At 36.3% G+C, this 17,460-nt stretch overlaps 2 protein-coding genes across 9 annotated transcripts; both read left to right on the top strand.

Annotated features, from left to right (window-relative positions):
• The first annotated feature begins 241 nt into the window (after positions 1-241).
• Positions 242-17,361, top strand: LOC122974432 (transmembrane protein 272-like). Of its 8 annotated transcripts, XM_044342465.1 has the most exons (10): positions 242-549; positions 971-998; positions 1,443-1,511; positions 1,633-1,683; positions 1,818-1,982; positions 2,269-2,397; positions 3,201-3,864; positions 3,976-4,017; positions 4,175-4,333; positions 6,398-8,129. In XM_044342465.1, the coding sequence occupies exons 1-7, from the start codon at positions 538-540 to the stop codon at positions 3,206-3,208; spliced, it is 462 nt and encodes a 153-aa protein (XP_044198400.1). In that variant the 5' UTR covers positions 242-537; the 3' UTR covers positions 3,209-3,864; positions 3,976-4,017; positions 4,175-4,333; positions 6,398-8,129. The 8 variants fall into 8 exon arrangements, with proteins under 8 accessions (XP_044198400.1, XP_044198396.1, XP_044198395.1 ...); XM_044342461.1 differs by lacking the exons at positions 1,818-1,982; positions 2,269-2,397; positions 3,201-3,864; ... (1 more) ...; positions 4,175-4,333; positions 6,398-8,129 and adding exons at positions 16,670-16,834; positions 17,139-17,361; XM_044342460.1 differs by lacking the exons at positions 3,201-3,864; positions 3,976-4,017; positions 4,175-4,333; positions 6,398-8,129 and having other exon boundaries at positions 2,269-2,511.
• LOC122974435 (transmembrane protein 272-like) lies at positions 10,056-14,154 on the top strand. The gene is made up of 6 exons (XM_044342468.1): positions 10,056-10,301; positions 10,609-10,729; positions 11,538-11,590; positions 11,726-11,773; positions 11,937-12,095; positions 12,937-14,154. Coding segments are annotated over exons 2-6 (516 nt in total). The 5' UTR covers positions 10,056-10,301; positions 10,609-10,727; the 3' UTR covers positions 13,191-14,154.
• Positions 17,362-17,460: the final 99 nt, after the last annotated feature.

The raw sequence follows: 17,460 nt of genomic DNA, 5'->3' as shown, positions 1-17,460 counted from the left end.
GACTTTGAGGCTTTTTTGGAGGAAAGACCTTTAATTAATTGTACCAGATTTTAAATATAAAGGAGTCTACTTCTGCAACAAAATAGATACATCAGTGGTTTACACCAATGGAAAACAACACCAAACAAATAAACAAAACAAAAAAAAATCTTAAAAATCCCAAGAAGGATGAAAGATTTTTAAAACATCTTTTTTTTTTTTTTTTTTTTTTTTGGGGGGGGTGGGGGAAGGGGGGATTTAAAGCCAGACTACTTTTTCTGAATGGCAGCCATTGTGGTCATGTGGTGATTATGTTACACAAACTCACAAATTAGCACAAAGTGTTTGGCATACTTTTCTTTTCTTTTTTCTTTTTTTTTATAAATCCATTAAAATGTTTGACATGATAACAAATGCAGTGAAACAGTTGCACAAGTAAAGACGAGTTAAAAAAAAAGTCACTGAAATGACTCGATCATTTGCAGCAATATAAAGTTTGCTAACATTAGCTAACAGCAACCACTAGCTAACGGTCATAGTGGACCAAGTTAAGGCTGTATGTATCATAAAGTGAGTGTATTGAACTGAACAAGTTCAATAAGTTGCATTTTATTGCTTGTGAAATCAGTTTTTTATTTCTATGAGGAAGATGTGTCATTTCTTCTTACAAAAGTTACATATTCTCACTTTAAAGACTTAACCTTAGAAATGTGCTTAACTTATTAACATTGAAGGCGTACTAATGGTATTTATAAAAATCTTAAACTGTCTCCTCTAATTTATTACAGAATTATTTGAATCTTAGCTGTCCACCACTGATCCTAATTTTTATAAATTTATTGAAAAGGGAACAGAAATCAAGCATCAAAAAGAGATATTTAATGAGGAAGTCGAGACTTTCTCACACCCTCATGCCAACACACCCACAACACATACAGTATATTACCAAGTTCTTGTGCAAAAGTCTTTCTTCTTCTTTCTGTTTGAGCAGGAGGTTCATCCATCAGATGCACAAACAGGTATGATATAATCTGTCTGTTATACTGTCATATGTGCTGTGTTTTTAATTACTAATTTTCATGTTTTGTGTATTCTGTGCTGTGTATTATGTTTTCTGCTAAGAAAAATTTCCTCTTGTCTTGTAGAAACTGTTTGAGCTTTTTGGATGCTTATTTTAGATTTACTGTATGTCACTGATATTATCTCAATCTCTTCTAAAACCAAAAGAAACTACATGATTAAAAAAACAAAACCTGCTTCTGACTTCAACTGAGGTTTGCAACAGTATGTGTGAATAATTCAGTCTTCCTATTTCAGTTTTTTTTTGTTGGGGGTTTGTTTAAATGAAGAGCACATTTTACCCTTCAGGAAACTTTTAGACCCATCTTTTGTCTACACTTTTTATCATCAAGTATATTAAACAGCTGATGTATCTGTCTCTGTTTTCTTTGTCTTTCTGTAAGTTCGATTTATCGGTAAAATGCCAGAGAGTGTCAGACCTCAACACACTGAACTTCCAGCTGTGACAGTAGGTGAGACACAGAGATGTGCAAAATTCTTGCACACTTGCAGTCATAGTTGAATTAATTTAACATCTACAGCCCCTATATTGTCATTGGTCACTGTAACACATTCTGCCTGTCTCTCCTCCAGTATGTAGCGTGCTGATTATGATTGTCTTGGTCACTGCTCAGGTGACAGTTGGTAAGTGACTGAAGCATTTACTGTCATAAAGGTGTATTCATGCTGTTTAAATCATTGTTTATTCTGTGACAAGAAAGAAACTACAATTATAATTACTTGATGAGACACGTTATCTTTGTCTTTGTGTCCCACAGGAGGACAGAACCAAGATGACTGTCCAAGGCAGCCTTTTATCCCCATCTATTTGCAAGGATTTGTAGCCATCTTCTTCCTCTTGTGGTTGTGCAACAAATGTGACATGTGCAATGTGGTCTGTTACTGCGTGACTGCTGCCTTCTTCTTTTGCTGGTTCATTGCTGGTAAGACAAAAGACTTGACACTAACCAATACATTAACACAAGCAGGTAGAGTTCCACTAATCAATGTGTCTCTTTTTAGTCAGTCAAACCCAGTGTTCAGCAGCAGCAGGCAGCTGCTTTCAGTAAACTTAAGAAACTCAGTATACACTACCTGCTCAGCGACTAGAGACTTCCTGTAAAGGGACTGAAAGCTTTTAATATGTCATTAGTTAAAAGCCAAAAGGAAACTTTGCTAGTAAATGTGCCACAATACTATCTGTAAGATGTATATTCTTTTTTTCTTCAGGTAGTATCGCGATCTACTCCATCTACGAACCCAACTACAACAAGAACACAACACAAGCTGATTCCTACTGCAACAAGACACTCTACCTGTTTGCTTTCTGCAGCACCACCTTGACCTACGTCCTGTTAGGTCTGGTCCTTTTATACTGTTGCTGTTGTAAGCAACAAAAGCAGGATGATGATACACAAACGCTGTTGCAGGCATAAATAAATTTGGATTGAAATAAAAGAACTCACAAGAATATTGATCTGTGTTTTCATGTCTGCCTGATACACATTTTATCCAGAGTTTAAGATGTGATTTTTATGGAGGATAATTGATGCAAATTATTTAAAATCACCTCAAACACCAGCATCACAGTTTATTGATGTTTTATCACAGAAGTATCATAACTTACATACAAAATATAATAGTTAATACTATAATATAATACATATTATATAATAATATAATATACTGTTGCTATAGGCATATTTCAGTCAGTGCTGAAAAAGTATTGAGGTTTGATATCCAACCTTGTGTTCATGTGTGTGAGAGCTGCAGAGAAGGACAATTACACTTACATTGTACCGTTGGTTAGCCCGGAGCATTTCTTGCATATGGAGGTCAGTTTGATTGATATAATGAGTCCTGATTTGGTGATGTTCAGTCACCCTGACTTATAGGGATTAATCAGGGACACCTCAACTGTTGCTGAGCCCCTCGGACCAGTCGTCAAAGATGCAAGTTTACCCGTAATCACTGAAAGAGAGAGGGAAATATAAGAAAGACAATCAGAATATGGAGGATGAAAAGAGTATAAAAGGAAGATGTTTAGGCATTTTTAATTTATTTTACCAATTATTATTGTTATTATTATTATTATTATTATTATTAATTGTTTTTATTGCTTTGTTGACTCTATGGCTCTGCTCCACTAATTTTTTGGAAAGGGAAGTGAAATCCAGAATCAAAGACAGATTCAAGACATTAAACCAGGAAGTCAAGACTTGCGCACACCCACATGCCTACATGCCTGCAACAAAAGCTTTTTCTTTCCATTCGAGTAGGAGATCATCATCAGACGCACAAACAGGTATGATATAATCTCTCTGATACACTGTCATGTTCTATTTTAATTTAATTATCATTTTCACATGTGCAGAATGTCTTGTATTTTTCTGAGCATTTCATATTGTATTTAAGTTTGTATTTTAATGTTTATTTTCTGCTAAGATTTTCAAACTCTCCTTTGAGCTTTTTGGGTCATTGTGTTAAACTGTAATGTTACGAATATCAACCTCTAGCTACTAAAACAAAACAAAAATCAACATAAAAACTGACCCTGACTTTCACGGAAGTTTGCCACAGTACAGTTGTTTGTTTTTTGTCTAATGAACAGCACATTTTGTTTTTATATAAACACACACACATTTTATATATTATACATTAATTAATCACCCTTACACTCATCTCTTTTAATTTACCTGACAAATGGTGTAAACAACTGATGTATCTGTTCTCTTTGTCTTCCTTTCTGAAGATTAGATTTATCAGAACTAATAATGCCTGGCATTTACGGACTTCAAAGCAACTTCTCACTTCCAAAAGTAATAGGTGAGATATTGATGTGTAAAACTGAAATCGTTTTGCAACATATGCATTGTCATAGTCTATTGCCTGTCTTGTTATTAGTCACTCAAACATATTCTGTCTTTCTGTTTTCAGTATGTGTCACGGTTGTGATTGTTATTGCTCATACACTAGTTGGTAAGTGACTGATGCATTTACTACCCTAAAGGTGCATTTGTTATTTAAATCAGTATTATGTGGTGGGAAAGAAGTTTTTAAATCAATAAAAGTAAAACATCATTGGTTGATGAGAAAGCTTAAATTGTACTCTTATGTTTGTCTTTGTGTCCCACAGCAGCAGTCTATGTAAATGCCTGTCCAAAGGAGCCCTTCATCCCCATCTATTTGTGGGGACATTTATTTGGAGCCGTGATCCTGCTAATCCTCTTCCGGTCAAACTTGTACGTCTATTTACGTGTGACCGCTGTCTTCTTCATTTGCTGGGTCATCGCTGGTAAGCTGAAAGACTCGAGTTACAGATCAATCAACACACTAACACAAGCAGTTAGATTTTAACAATGAGTCAAATAACTGGGGAATGTGAAAGATGTTGCTTACAGTGAGAGAATTGACAATTAGCAGGATGTCTCTTTTTAGTCCATTTCCAGCAGCAGTGGGCACCTGTTTTATAAAAATTAAACTCATTATACACTACCTGCCCAGCATGAAATGCAGAGACAGACAAAGTCAGCGACTAGCTGGTGAAGAGAGCATGGGCATATACGTGTGGGTATGGACCATGGATGTATTGTAAGAACCCGATACCAGACTCACAGATGGCACCTCAATGGCATTCAATCAATTTAGAATTGCTCACCTGGTGCATGAGCCAAAAAAGTTTCTAGCTTCTGGATTTACTTCTGGGTGTGCGACCCACTGAATATGCACAGTAGAGTTTCACCCGCTGGTCCCACCTCGGCCCATAGACTTTACATTGGGATGACGTTACAGATTTTAAAATTGATTTTCTAGGCTCAAGGAAAAGTTTACAAATATAAAACCTTCATGGATTAATAATTCCTAATCCAAATTGTAATAATTGACCTTATTGGCAGTTAGAGGTGTCTTGTCAACAGTTTTATAAACATCTCTTTTATAAAGGTGGTCTTTGGGGAAAATGCTTTTTGGGCCGCAGGGGATTTTTTCACTGCAATACCGCAAGTGGCCACTGGGAGGAATAGCAAGGCTGAGCAGCAGCTCCGTATCCAGTTCTCTTAATAAATCCATGGTATGGTATAAAGATGGATGACGCGTCCCTACCGCTATGCAAACGTGTATAAACATCAGTCAGTTGATACTGTATATAAATTTCAGGCGTAAATTGTGATCATTAGATAGACATGACGGCATTTTATTGAATGAAGACGTCAGGTCCTTTCTAAAGAAGAACCACGTGAAAGTTACAGACACAGATGAAGACACAGATATTTCTAGATATAGGTTTGAGTATTGATGTGTCTTTGTCACGAACCACCATTTTCTTAGTTGTAGGAAAAGTTGTCGCCCAAATCAATAAGCTGAAAGCAGGACAGAGGTTCAGAATCTGAGGTGAGGTTGCAAAATGGCAAACAGCAGATAGTTGGTTTAAGCACATTAGCACATTACCATAATATGGGTTATTATATATTTATTTTCCTGTAACATGTATTGTGAAAATCTTTCATGTCAATTTTAAACACAAACTTTGTTCATAGAACAATTAATACATTATATACATACATATTCGTTTTTACTGAGTAAAGCTCTTTATGTGTGTCAGGATAGAGGAGCTGTCCTTTAGTTAACATTTGAAGAACAGATTGTGCCTTTAAAGTATGAACCAGAACGATAATTCATCCAGATAAAAGTTACCTTACCAGTTTTTCTGCCTTCTTGCTTTCAGTTTGTTCATATCTCTCCATCATCTGATAACCTGGGCTGCTTATCTGTGTTTCTCTTTCCATCTAAAACCAATCAATCTCCAATCAGTTGCATCTTCTTTACTGTCACCTTGTTTTTCTATTATTGTTACATCCAGCAAATCTTCCTCGCTTCTGTCTTATCTGTCTTAATTCCTTCATTCACTCTCTGGAAATGTAAAAAACTTTCCTTTTGAAAAATCTGACATGTGCATGAAGCAGAACTTTAACTTCCATGTTGTTAATTACAGCAATTGTGGATTAACAACATACTGTGGGAATGTATAAGCAGTGAATCTATCCTACAGAAGAGGAGTTTAAAGTCAGAATACCAAGTTTAATTCTGACTGTTTATAAGGCAACAAACCTGTACTGTATGTCAGGACTATTGTTTTATCAGTTTGATGTGGATTTCTTCTGCCCTTAAGTGGCCAAAAATTAATCAATGCAGCTTTAAATAAAAGATACACAAGGTGGTGGGCTGAAAATCAATGTCTCAATGTTGCAAACGAAAAGTACACCTTGTCTTTAGGTAGAACTCATCATATTGAAGGTGTTTTCTCTGGCTTATTCCACTTGCGTTGAATACGATCTGTGAGATGTGTATTCTTTTCCTTTAGGTAGTATCAAGATCTACTCCATCTACGAACCCAACTTCAAGAACACAACAGCAGATTCCTACTGCAACAAGACACTCTACCTGTACGCTGTCTGGAGCACCACCATGACCTATGTCATATTAGCTGGGTTTTTTCTTATAGGTGTGATAGATTACTTCTTTCCTCCTATTGCTGCTGTAAGCAACTAGAGCAGAAGAACGATAAACAAACCAGAGCTGCTTATATGTCTGCCGGTCCAAGTTCAAATGAAGTCTCAAGTCTCCAAGTAAAGTCTCAAGTCTTTAAGGCCAAGACATGTCTCAGATCTCCAGCTCTGACACAAACACTGATGCAGGGATATAAAAATTTGGACATTTTACTTTAACATTTTATACACATCATATTTCACCATGGAGGATAATAAACACAAGATATTTAAATCACCAGCATCACAGTCTAATGATCTGTATTTTTCTTAGCACAGAAATATTATAATTTATATACAAAATATAATTCTTTATGTTGTATTTTTCCTATTAAAAAATGTAATTGCTAAAGCTCCTGCTAAATTTAAACATTGCCATAGAAGATTAAGAGTCATGTATACAAGTTCAACAAAAGGATTCACAATCTGGTATTTAGTCACCTTTTCCTACTGGGACCAATTATGCCGTATATTTGATCAGCACAGATTTTGGCATTGTTTGAACTATTGATAATTGCAAAGATGTGAATCTAGATTGATGCATTCATTGATCAGCTCCAGAGTTTGAATGCTTTATTGATGGGATTAATTTGATTTATTGATTAGATTATTGATTGAAGTTTATTCAGACTTTATACTGATTAATGTAATGACTACCAATTGTTTAGACATATTTCTGACTGCTTTAATAATTTTCATTCAGCTCACAGATTAAGTATTATAAAGCATCCGAAATTTGTTAATTGTTACTTATGTGCCTACATATATTTGATGTTTAATAAAAGATCATTCCCCAAATACGGTTGTTAAGTCTGGTTCATTTTTCCCATCATTAGAAAAAAACATAATATTTTCATTCTTTATGTAAAGTTACATGTTTTCAGACTGACAGACAATCCGATTGGTGGACAGGGCTGTGATGTCAGCATGGTTTTCGTGACAGGTTGGCCAGTGCTTTGGCGTGGATGGGCTTATAGAGGAGAGTGAAGCTGGAGGGGCTGAGAAGGCCGTTGCCTTGTGCATCGATTTTTCCCATCAACACAGAATTCCGGCCTGGAAAAGAACAACAACAACAGAAACTGTCAGCAACAATCAACAAATTAAATATTGTCAGTCCTTCTTAAACTACTGACTGTTGTGTTTATGATGATCCAGGAAATCTTGTTTTTCAAATTAAGGAAAACTAATATCAAATCATAATAATAAAAGAATGTTTTTACAGAGAGAAAACAAGAACAAAGTGATGAAATGAGTGGCATTTTGGAAAAGGTAGAGATAGTGGAGGACATTTTGTGAAGACCAGATGGCAACTGATGTTTTGGCTCCAAGGCAAGAAAACATTTACAGTGACACAATATTGAGCAGAAAACGGATTTTAAAAAAGTGCTCATTTACTATCTTGCCAAGAGTTAAATGAGAAGAATGATAACACTCATGTCTCTACGGTAAATATAAGGCCATAGCCAGCAGCTGCTTAGCGTAGCACAAAGACACAGTTTGCTAACGTTAGCTAACAGCCACCATAACTGTCAGAGCAGACAGATATAACAGTATATCTGTCTGATATACTGTCTCATGTTGTATTTTAATTAATTTTTTTTTTTTTATCATTTTCACCAGTGCAGAATGTTTTGTATATTTCTGAGCATTTCATACTGTATTTAAGTTTGTATGTTTAAGTTAATTTTTAAATTTTTAAAGATTTTTAAACTGTCCTTTTTTGAAGTTTTTTGGGTCATTCTATAATATCAACGTCTTGCTATTAAAACAAACCAACAAAAACAACAACAACAACCCAACATAAAAATTGCCCTCGACTTTCATGGAAGTTTGCTACAGTACAAATGTTTGTTTTTTTGTCTAATGAAGAACATATCACCCTTAGACTCATCTCTTTTCATTTCTCTTTTCATTCCACTGCTGATCCTAATTTTTTTTTATCACTGTAACGAAAAGGGAATAGAAATCAAGCATCAAAAAGAGATCTTGAATGAGGAAATCAAGACTAACACACACCCTCAAGCCCACACGCCTGTAACACACAGTATACTACCAGGGTCCTGTTTACCAGGCTCTTTCTATTAAGGTTAATCAGTTGGAGAATAAATACATTGTAGTAACATATAGAGGCCACTAGATGTCCACCTTAAGTCTCTAGAGTCTCTAGAGATCCAATAGTAACAACCCACATGTTTTTACAATTTCACAGCTGCACACAAACTCCTTTAGGTTGATATATTCTGTTTGGAATCAATCTTGTACATGTAATATGTCTCTTTGAGAGACCAGAGGCAGGAACATGCAATAATCTAGACCTCGGTCCTCTAAAAGTCACAGCTTCACAGGCTTCTTTAGGCAGCATATGAATGTGAACACACCCTGTGTGTGTTTGTTGGTGCAGAAGGTAGCCAGCCCAATGAATTTTACTAAATGTTTGATACATATTTTGAGGCTCAATTTTATGAGACTTCCTGCCTCACACTGAATAATTGTTACTGCTCAAAACTGTTGACTGAAAGAGACAGAAGATGGTTGAAATTTTGGTGAAGATGAAAATATCTAAAGATGACTGGTTCAATATATGTAAGCTACAACATAAAACCACTAACACCAGGATATAGGAAGAATGTTTTGGAAAAATGTAGTTAAATTTCTCTTCAGACTAAAAGCAGATTTTAATCTACACATCATCATGAAGGAGACTGTGCAGAAAACGGGGACATTTTGCAATGATGTATGCAAAATTGTGCAAAGCGAATCCTTGTACTCTAAGGCAGTGGTTAGGCATTGTTGAAGAGATGTATGATATGGAAGGAACAGTTTGAGTTGAATGAAAATGTTTACTGCTTAAAAAACCCATCACAAGAACACTACTAAAAATTTATTAAAAATTTTGAAGACTTTTGTATCAACTAAATGAAAAGCAAGAAAAGGTGGAGCCATGTGGAGCCACAAGAAAAGACAGTTTTGTTTTAACATCAGACATAAATCACTCACTAGGACCTCGAGCACCAACGGTAGTTCCCACTGGGGGGCAGAGACACATGTCACCCATAAATTGAACTATTTACAGACAGAGGAGGAAATTATATTATAAGATGTTATAGAGTTAGGGAGTACATAAAAAATAAACCCTCCTTAAAAAGATGAAGGTTTATACTATTCTGAAATTTCCATGGTTTTGTTTCCAGACTTTCATCCTTTTCAACTTTGAAGTTTGGTACACTATTGGTCACAGTGGTGGACGAAGTATCTACATCCTTTACTTCAGTAAAAGTACAAATATAACAATTTAAAAATACAAAAATCATTAATCTGCTGCTCATCCTCATTCCCACCACTGTAATGGAAAGGAACAGAAATTAAGCTTCAAAAAGTTGTTGAAGTTGAACTAAAATAAAAAATTAAATAAATAAATACATTTAATTTGTACTGCACTTTTAATTCACAGTGAATGTCAAGGTGCGACAGCATTAAAAACATATAACATGGAATATAAAGCAAAAAAAAAAAAAGATTTAAAAAAAAAAAACAGTTAAGGTGAAAAAGCCTTCCTGGATAAAGAGGAAGGGACACACACACTTCACGTGTACAGTGATCTGTCTGTGACCTACAGATATTATAATTCAGCAACGCATATTAACGGGTTCTTGTCTGGAAGCTTTTCACTCTTTTTTTCAGCTGTCATCGAGGAGCTGCAGCCAGTTTGACCCATGAAAGGTACATGTCTGATTGTCTTTTTCCCCTAAAACTCAAAATATATTTTGGAACTGTTAATTTACTGTACCTGTTGCATTTAAATGCCTTTTTTGCTAATAAAAAAAATGGAACTGTTCTTTCTTGAGCTTGTTTGGTCTCAACCTCTTTTGCAAAAACTAACATGAAACTATTCATCAGTTTCAATGAAGTAGGCTTCAGTATATGTGGATTATTGGAGGAGCTATTTTGTACTTGTCTTTTCCTACTTTCAGTTTCCAGACTCAACTTTTGCAGCTAGTATGATTTGACACATATCTCCCCTCTGCAGGCTAGACCCACCATTACTGATAAAGTCAGAGTGACACATTTCGAGGCATCTGCTGACATCAACCCTCAACCGCTGTAGTAGGCGAGAGATAGTGATGTGCTTGTGTTCACAGTGGCTGCATGTAAGTTAGTGTTGACTTAAAAGTATGTCCTGTCTGTCTTTTGACTGTAAGGTGGTTTTCTGCATCTTGCCCATCACTCAGATAATAGTTGACACGACAAACATTGCCTCGTTATCTGCATAATAGCAGATGTTGTTCACATCCAAAGTGAAACATTTGCAGTGAGACAATATTGAGCAGAAAATGGAATTTAACAAAAATAAAAGGTTAACAGCTTTTAAAAGAATTAAACACATTTCAATTCTCTTTTCCTCCAGACATTAAGGGAATAGAGCTCCAGTATTTCTTCCAGGTGACAAAAGAAAGACATGACGGTAATGTTACATAACTTGCTAACACACAATATTTGTACCTTGTGTTTAGAGTACATGGAGAAATTAAAGCTCACCTGGAAGAAAACATGAATGGTTTTAGTCCTATTTCAAACATGGGGTAGTGGTGCACTTCAAACTCTTGTGGCCAAAATGAGTATTACAACAACAAACAGAAAAATGATCCTGACCAAAAAAAAACTTTTTTTCACCTGCCAAAATTTTTTTCCACCTGTTTCACAGATGAAAAAGAATTAAGGGACTTAGAAAGGAGCTTATCCTGGCAAAAACTTTTTTTCCCCCTGTTCTTAAGTCATAAACTCAGGAGAGAAAACAATTTAGATCAGACTTTTTTTTTTGTCACTTGCCTCTCAGGGCTTCCATAGTCCATTTTAGCCTGCAGGCAACTTTTAGACTCGTCTCTTGTTTACACTGTTTATCATCAGTTATATTAAACAGCTAATGTATGTGTCTCTGTTCTCTTTGTCTTTCTTAAGGTTCAGTTTGTCGGAACTAATAATGCCAGAGAGTGACAGACCTGTTGTGATAGGTAAAGAAGATGCAAGAGAGACAGAGATGTGCAAAATTCTTGCACACTTGCAGTCATCTTTGAATTTTGAAACATCTACAGCCCCTAATACAATGTCATTAGTCACTTAAACATATTCTGTCTGTCTTTCCTCAGTATGTGTCTTGGTTTTGTTTATCTTGGTCATTGGTCAGACGGTAGTTGGTAAGTGACTGATGAATTTACTGTCATAAAGGTATGTTTATGTTATCTAAATCTGTATTCTGTGGTGGAAAGAATTTTTTTTAAATCAATAAAATAGAGTACAATCATCATTACTTAGTGAGGCAAGTTAAATTATACTTCTCTTTATGTTTGTGTCCCACAGGAGCAGTGTACCGAAATGAATGTCCAAGGCAGCCCTTCATCCCCGTCTATTTGTTAGGATTTGTCTCTTTCTCCATCATCCTCCTCTGCTGGTGCAACATGTGCAAAGTTGATTGTTCCTGCATGATTGTTCCATTCTTGTTTTGCTGGTTCATTGCTGGTAATCTGAAAGACTTGTGTTAATAAACTAACCAATACACTAACACAAGCAGGTAGAGCTCCACTAATCAATTTGTTTAAGTCAGTCAAGCCCAGAGTCCAGCAGCAGCAGGCAGCATTTCAGACACATTTCAGAACATTCAATAAAATTAAACTCATTATACACTACCTGACCAGCAGCAAATGCCAAACAAAGAAAGCAACTAGCTGGTAAAGAGTCAAAAATCACTCAAGCAAGACAAAACAGAGCTAAAGTTGGTCTTTGAATATTGGTCTTTGTCAAAGGCTACAAAAATGAATCAAAATGAAGGCTAAAGTTGCTCCGTGTTTGCTGGAAGTGTAAGAAGAAAACAGATCTAACCATAACAACTTCATAAGGCAACATGCCTTTATGTCAAGGCTGTTGTCAACTTGTTGTGGATTTCTTCTGCCCCCAGGTGGCCAAAATGAATGAATACAGCTTTACATAAAGTTGTGAGCTGAAACACCAATGTCTATGTTGCACATAAAAAATACTCCTTTATTTTTGTTTAATGAAAGTATAGTCACTGGTTGTTGTTGTTTTTAGTGAAAAGTCATGATATTGAAGCTTTATTAGACATATTGCAGTTAGAAAGTGAGTGTGCTGTAATAACATTTACAGGCCACTAGATGTTCTACTAATGCCTCTATATGATGCCTCTATATAACACAATCATTACAATATTCCTGCAAAAGAACTGAACACTTTTATTAACATGCCATTAGTTTGAAGCGAAGATCTGTAATTATGACACCAAAAGGAAGCTTTGCTACTAAATGTGCCACAGTACTATCTGAGATGTATATTCTTTTTTCTGTAGGTAGTATCGCAATCTACTCCATCTACGAACCCAACTACAAGAAAAGAAGAGCAGATTCCTACTGCAACAAGACACTCTACCTGTTTGCTTTCTGGAGCACCAACTTGATCTATGTCCTATTAGGTGTGATCATTTGCTCCTTTTGCTGTTGTAAGCCACAAAATCAGGATGATACACAAACCAGAGCTGTTTTTACGATTTCCGGTCAAATTCCAAGTCAAGTCTCAAGTATTCAAGGCGAAATGCAAGTCTAACTCCAGTCTCAAGTCTCTGAGTCAAGTGTCAAGTACTGAAGGCCAAGTCAGGTCTCAAATTTCGGGCTTTAGCAGAAGTACTGATGCAGGGATATAAAACTTGGATTGAAATAAAAGAACACACAAAAATATTCAGATAATATCAGTTTTTACATGCCTGATATACATTTTACTTTTACATTTAATACATGTCATATCTTACTATGGAGGATAATGGATGTAATATATTTAAATCACCTCAAACACCAGCATCACAGTTTACTGATCCACCGTTGACCTTCACTTGTGCTCCAGGATTTTTGCATTAATTATAACCATGACATAAATTTGTGATGAAAATCAAAAGCTTTTGCTGTATTAAAAATAAAGGGCCAAAGTACACTATCAAATGCTTTTTCTACATCGATTGTTAGCAAAAGCAAATCTTTTTTTATTTTTTTGACAGTGATCAATTATATTTAAAGTACACCTTATATTATCAGCTAAATACCTGTTAAAAACAAAACCCCACTGGTCTCTATTTATTATATTTGGAATTATTTCTTTTTAACTCTGTTATTATTGAAGATAATATTTTTTGATCTGTGTTTAATAGCGATACTGGCCTGTATAATGAGCACTGAGTTAAATCTTTGCCTTCTTTAGGGATGACTGTGATTACTGATGAGTTCCAGGTCAGTGCTCATGTTCCCAAAACTAATGCAAAATTATAGACTTTATGTAGGATTGGTGTCAGTAATGGTAAAATTCATTTGTATATCCATTGTCTCCTGGAGTCTTACCCTTTTAAAGTTTTTGTATTTGTCTTGATACTTTATCTATTGATAATGTTATTGTGAGGGATGTGTTCTGATGTAAAGAGACTTGTTTTAGTTTAAGTTTTCCTGGATACATTTCCATTTTTGTTGTATTGATTTTTCCTAATTTGTCCTTATGTAAATTTTCATAAAATTTTGTGAATGTCTCCTCTTTCTCAGCAATGATTTGAGTAGCATTGTCTTTTAATTTAGTGATGTAGGATTTACAAGTTTGCTTCTTAAGTTTATATGCCAACTCACAACGCAGCTTCCCAGAGTCATATTGTAAACTTGTAGTTGATACTGCAACATTGTTAGAGTTCTGTGAATGCACAAATGTTACGTATTTTGGCAAAACTCACAGTAATTTCACTGATAAGTAAAATGAGAAACACTACACACTCTCTCTGGGGATGTAATGATGAAATCAGTGTCAAATACAAAAATTAATATTGTTACTGTAATACAGTAAAATGTTCAGCTGACTGAAATGACTGCAAAATAAAGTTTTTTCGTAGGCCCACAAAAAATAAAAATATAAAATGTGGTGAAACAGATCTACATGTAAATCAGACCTCATCTACATCGGCTGTGATGTTCTCCCTGGCCAAGCAGTGGGGGAAAAAGTGGCTGGCGTGGTGGATCCACCCCTGGCGTCTGTGTGGATGTTGTCCCACGCCTCCTCCACTGCCTGGAGTTGCATCACACACTCATGGGGTTTGCGGTCGCATACCTTCCCCCGCCATGCTGAAAAGAATTCTTTGGTGGGATTTAGAAATGGGGGAATATGGTGAGACATAGAGAACTGAAAAATGTGGGTTGTTAGTGAACCAGTTGTGGATCAGAACAATGTGGTCAAAACGCACATTATCCCAAATGACAACGTAGTTGGGCTGCTCTGGTCCCTCTTCCTGTAGGGGGTTGAGGATATTGCTGAGTGCATCAAGGAAGGTTAGCAGACAGGCCATGTTGAAGTGACCAAGTTGGGCATGGTGATGGACGACCCCATCGTGACCAATGGCTGCACACAGTCACATTTCCCCCATGCAGGCCAGGGACATTGACGGTGGCACGGCTGCTAATGATGTTCCTCCCCCGCCGGCTGGTCCTGCTCAGGTTGAACTCTGCCTCATCAATGAATATGTATTGATGTGGAGCAGCATCAAAAAGAGAAAATGACCATATCAGACAATAGGCCTACATACAGGAACACTGAGGTGCATAGTGACATGTCTACACAAAGTACACAAGTACTTAAAGGCTGTGGTCACTTACAGTAACCTTCTGTAACTGACCACAGCTCCTTCACCCTGTAAGAGTTGCTCTCAAACATTATGTGATATATCTGTTTCATTCAAAGCTCATGTCTCTTCAGGACATCTATTGTGGATAGGCTGGCCTGGTCAGTGTTTGGGATGAGGACATTGTCTTGTAAGACAATTTCTTGTCTTTAATTTGCTCCAGTATAATGTCATTATCAGCCAAATTGCCTCTTGCTCATCAGTAAATTTCCAGCCTCTGCCACATCTTGCGGGTCATCTTTCTATTCTGTGAAAAGTATATACAGTATAGCCTACACATATTTCATAAATGTACTATATGTTTCTCTAAGCACTGTAGATATCCATAGAAACCATAAAGTTACATTACTGTAATTACTGTAGAGAGTATAGAAGACTACTGAAGTGGTTACTTATTCTCATCTCTAGCTCAAATTCAGCTGGACTTGCTTTGGTCATTGTTAGGCCGTGACTGAGTACATGGTCAACCAAAATTGCATGGATTTCATTGGAAATATTGGCTTGCCTTCCTCCTCCTCCTCTTCCTCCTCCTCCTCTTCTTGCTCTCACTCTTAGTTTTTCTCTCTGTTCTTCATGCTACTCCATTTTTTCCCCAACACAGTAGGGGTCACCTGAGGCTTTTATGCTCTGACACATGATTGAAGTGTTTTGATTTGAACACGTGAGAAGTGAGTGAGATCAACTGGTAATTAGGGCGTAGCGTTTTGAAGGCCAGTGTTTTCCAACTGAACAGAGTGTGCTAAATAATGTGATTTGTGCTCAGACTTTTGCAAAAATGTGATTTAGAATTTCTATTTGAGTGAAAACAATGGGATTGTGCTTAGTTTAGCAGTCTGGAGTCTTGTTGTTTATAAATTAGCTTCAGGTTTTCAGAATTGTGTGCATAGTTCAATTTTTTTTGTGTGTATACAACAGAGAAAAACTGTAAACAGCTGATGTATCTACCTCTGTTCTCTTTGTCTTTCTGAAGGTTCAGTTTATCAGTACTAATGATGCCAAAGAGTGAAAGTAAACACACCATTGAACATCCAACTGTGAAAACAGGTGAGAGAGAGAGAGATGTGCAAAATTCTTGCAAACTTACAGCCATAGTTGAATTAATTTAGCATCTACAGCCCCTATATTGTCATTGGTCACTGTAACATATTCTTACTGTCTCTCCTCAGTATGTTTTGGGTTGATGTTTATCTTTGTTCTTGCTCAGATGGCAGTAGGTAAGTGACTGAAGCATTTACTGTCATAAAGGTGTATTCATGTTGTTTAAATCATTGTTTATTCTGTGACAAGAAAGAAACTTCAATCAAAAAATCAATAAAATAGAGTAACGTTACAATTATAATTACTTGATGAGACACATTATCTTTGTCTTTGTGTAACACAGGAGGACAGTACCAAGATGACTGTCCAAGGCAGCCTTTTATCCCCATCTATCTGCAAGGATTTGTAGCCATCTTCTTCTTCATCTACTGGTGCAATGAGTGTGACATGTACAATGTGGTCTGTTACTGCGTGACCGCCGTCTTCTTCTTTTGCTGGTTCATTGCTGGTAAGACAAAAGACTTGAGACTAACCAATACACTAACACAAGCAGGAGAGCTGTGTCTCTTTTTAGTCAGTCAAACCCAGTGTTCAGCAGCAGCAGGCAGCTGCTTTCAGAAAAAATTAAGAAACTCATTATACACTACCTTCTCAGAACCAAAAACCAGACAAAATGAGCGACTAGTGACCAGTGACTTCCTGCAAAAGGACTGAAAGCTCTTAATATGTCATTAGTTAAAAGCCAAAAGGAAACTTTGCTAATAAATGTGCCACAATACTATCTGTGAGATGTATATTCTTTTTTTCTGCAGGTATTATCGCGATCTACTCCATCTACGAACCCAACTACAACAAGAACACAACACAAGCTGATTCCTACTGCAACAAGACACTCTACCTGTTCGCTTTCTGCAGCACCACCTTGACCTACGTCCTGTTAGGTCTGGTCCTCTTATGCTGTTGCTGTTATAAGGAACAAAAGCAGGATGTTTATGCACCAATGCTGTTGCAGGCATAAATAAATTTGGACTCAAACAACTCAAACTCAAAAAGAACTCAAACAAATATTGATCTTTGTTTTCATGTCTGCCTTATACACATTTTATCCAGAGTTTAAGATGTGATTTTTATGGA

Source organism: Thunnus albacares, chromosome 22, assembly GCF_914725855.1.
Source record: "Thunnus albacares chromosome 22, fThuAlb1.1, whole genome shotgun sequence".
Classification (NCBI taxonomy): Eukaryota; Metazoa; Chordata; class Actinopteri; order Scombriformes; family Scombridae; genus Thunnus; species Thunnus albacares.
This window is presented reverse-complemented; position numbering and strand designations above follow the sequence as displayed.

Bases quoted from the DNA above. Each gene is read 5' to 3' on its own strand.
- LOC122974432 (XM_044342461.1), top strand. The intron at 1,684-16,669 runs GTAAGTGACTGA...TGTGTAACACAG, and splicing joins CACTGCTCAGGTGACAGTTG to GAGGACAGTACCAAGATGAC. The intron at 16,835-17,138 runs GTAAGACAAAAG...TTTTTTCTGCAG, and splicing joins CTTTTGCTGGTTCATTGCTG to GTATTATCGCGATCTACTCC.
- LOC122974435 (XM_044342468.1), top strand. The intron at 11,591-11,725 runs GTAAAGAAGATG...GTCTTTCCTCAG, and splicing joins TGACAGACCTGTTGTGATAG to TATGTGTCTTGGTTTTGTTT. The intron at 12,096-12,936 runs GTAATCTGAAAG...TTTTTTCTGTAG, and splicing joins GTTTTGCTGGTTCATTGCTG to GTAGTATCGCAATCTACTCC.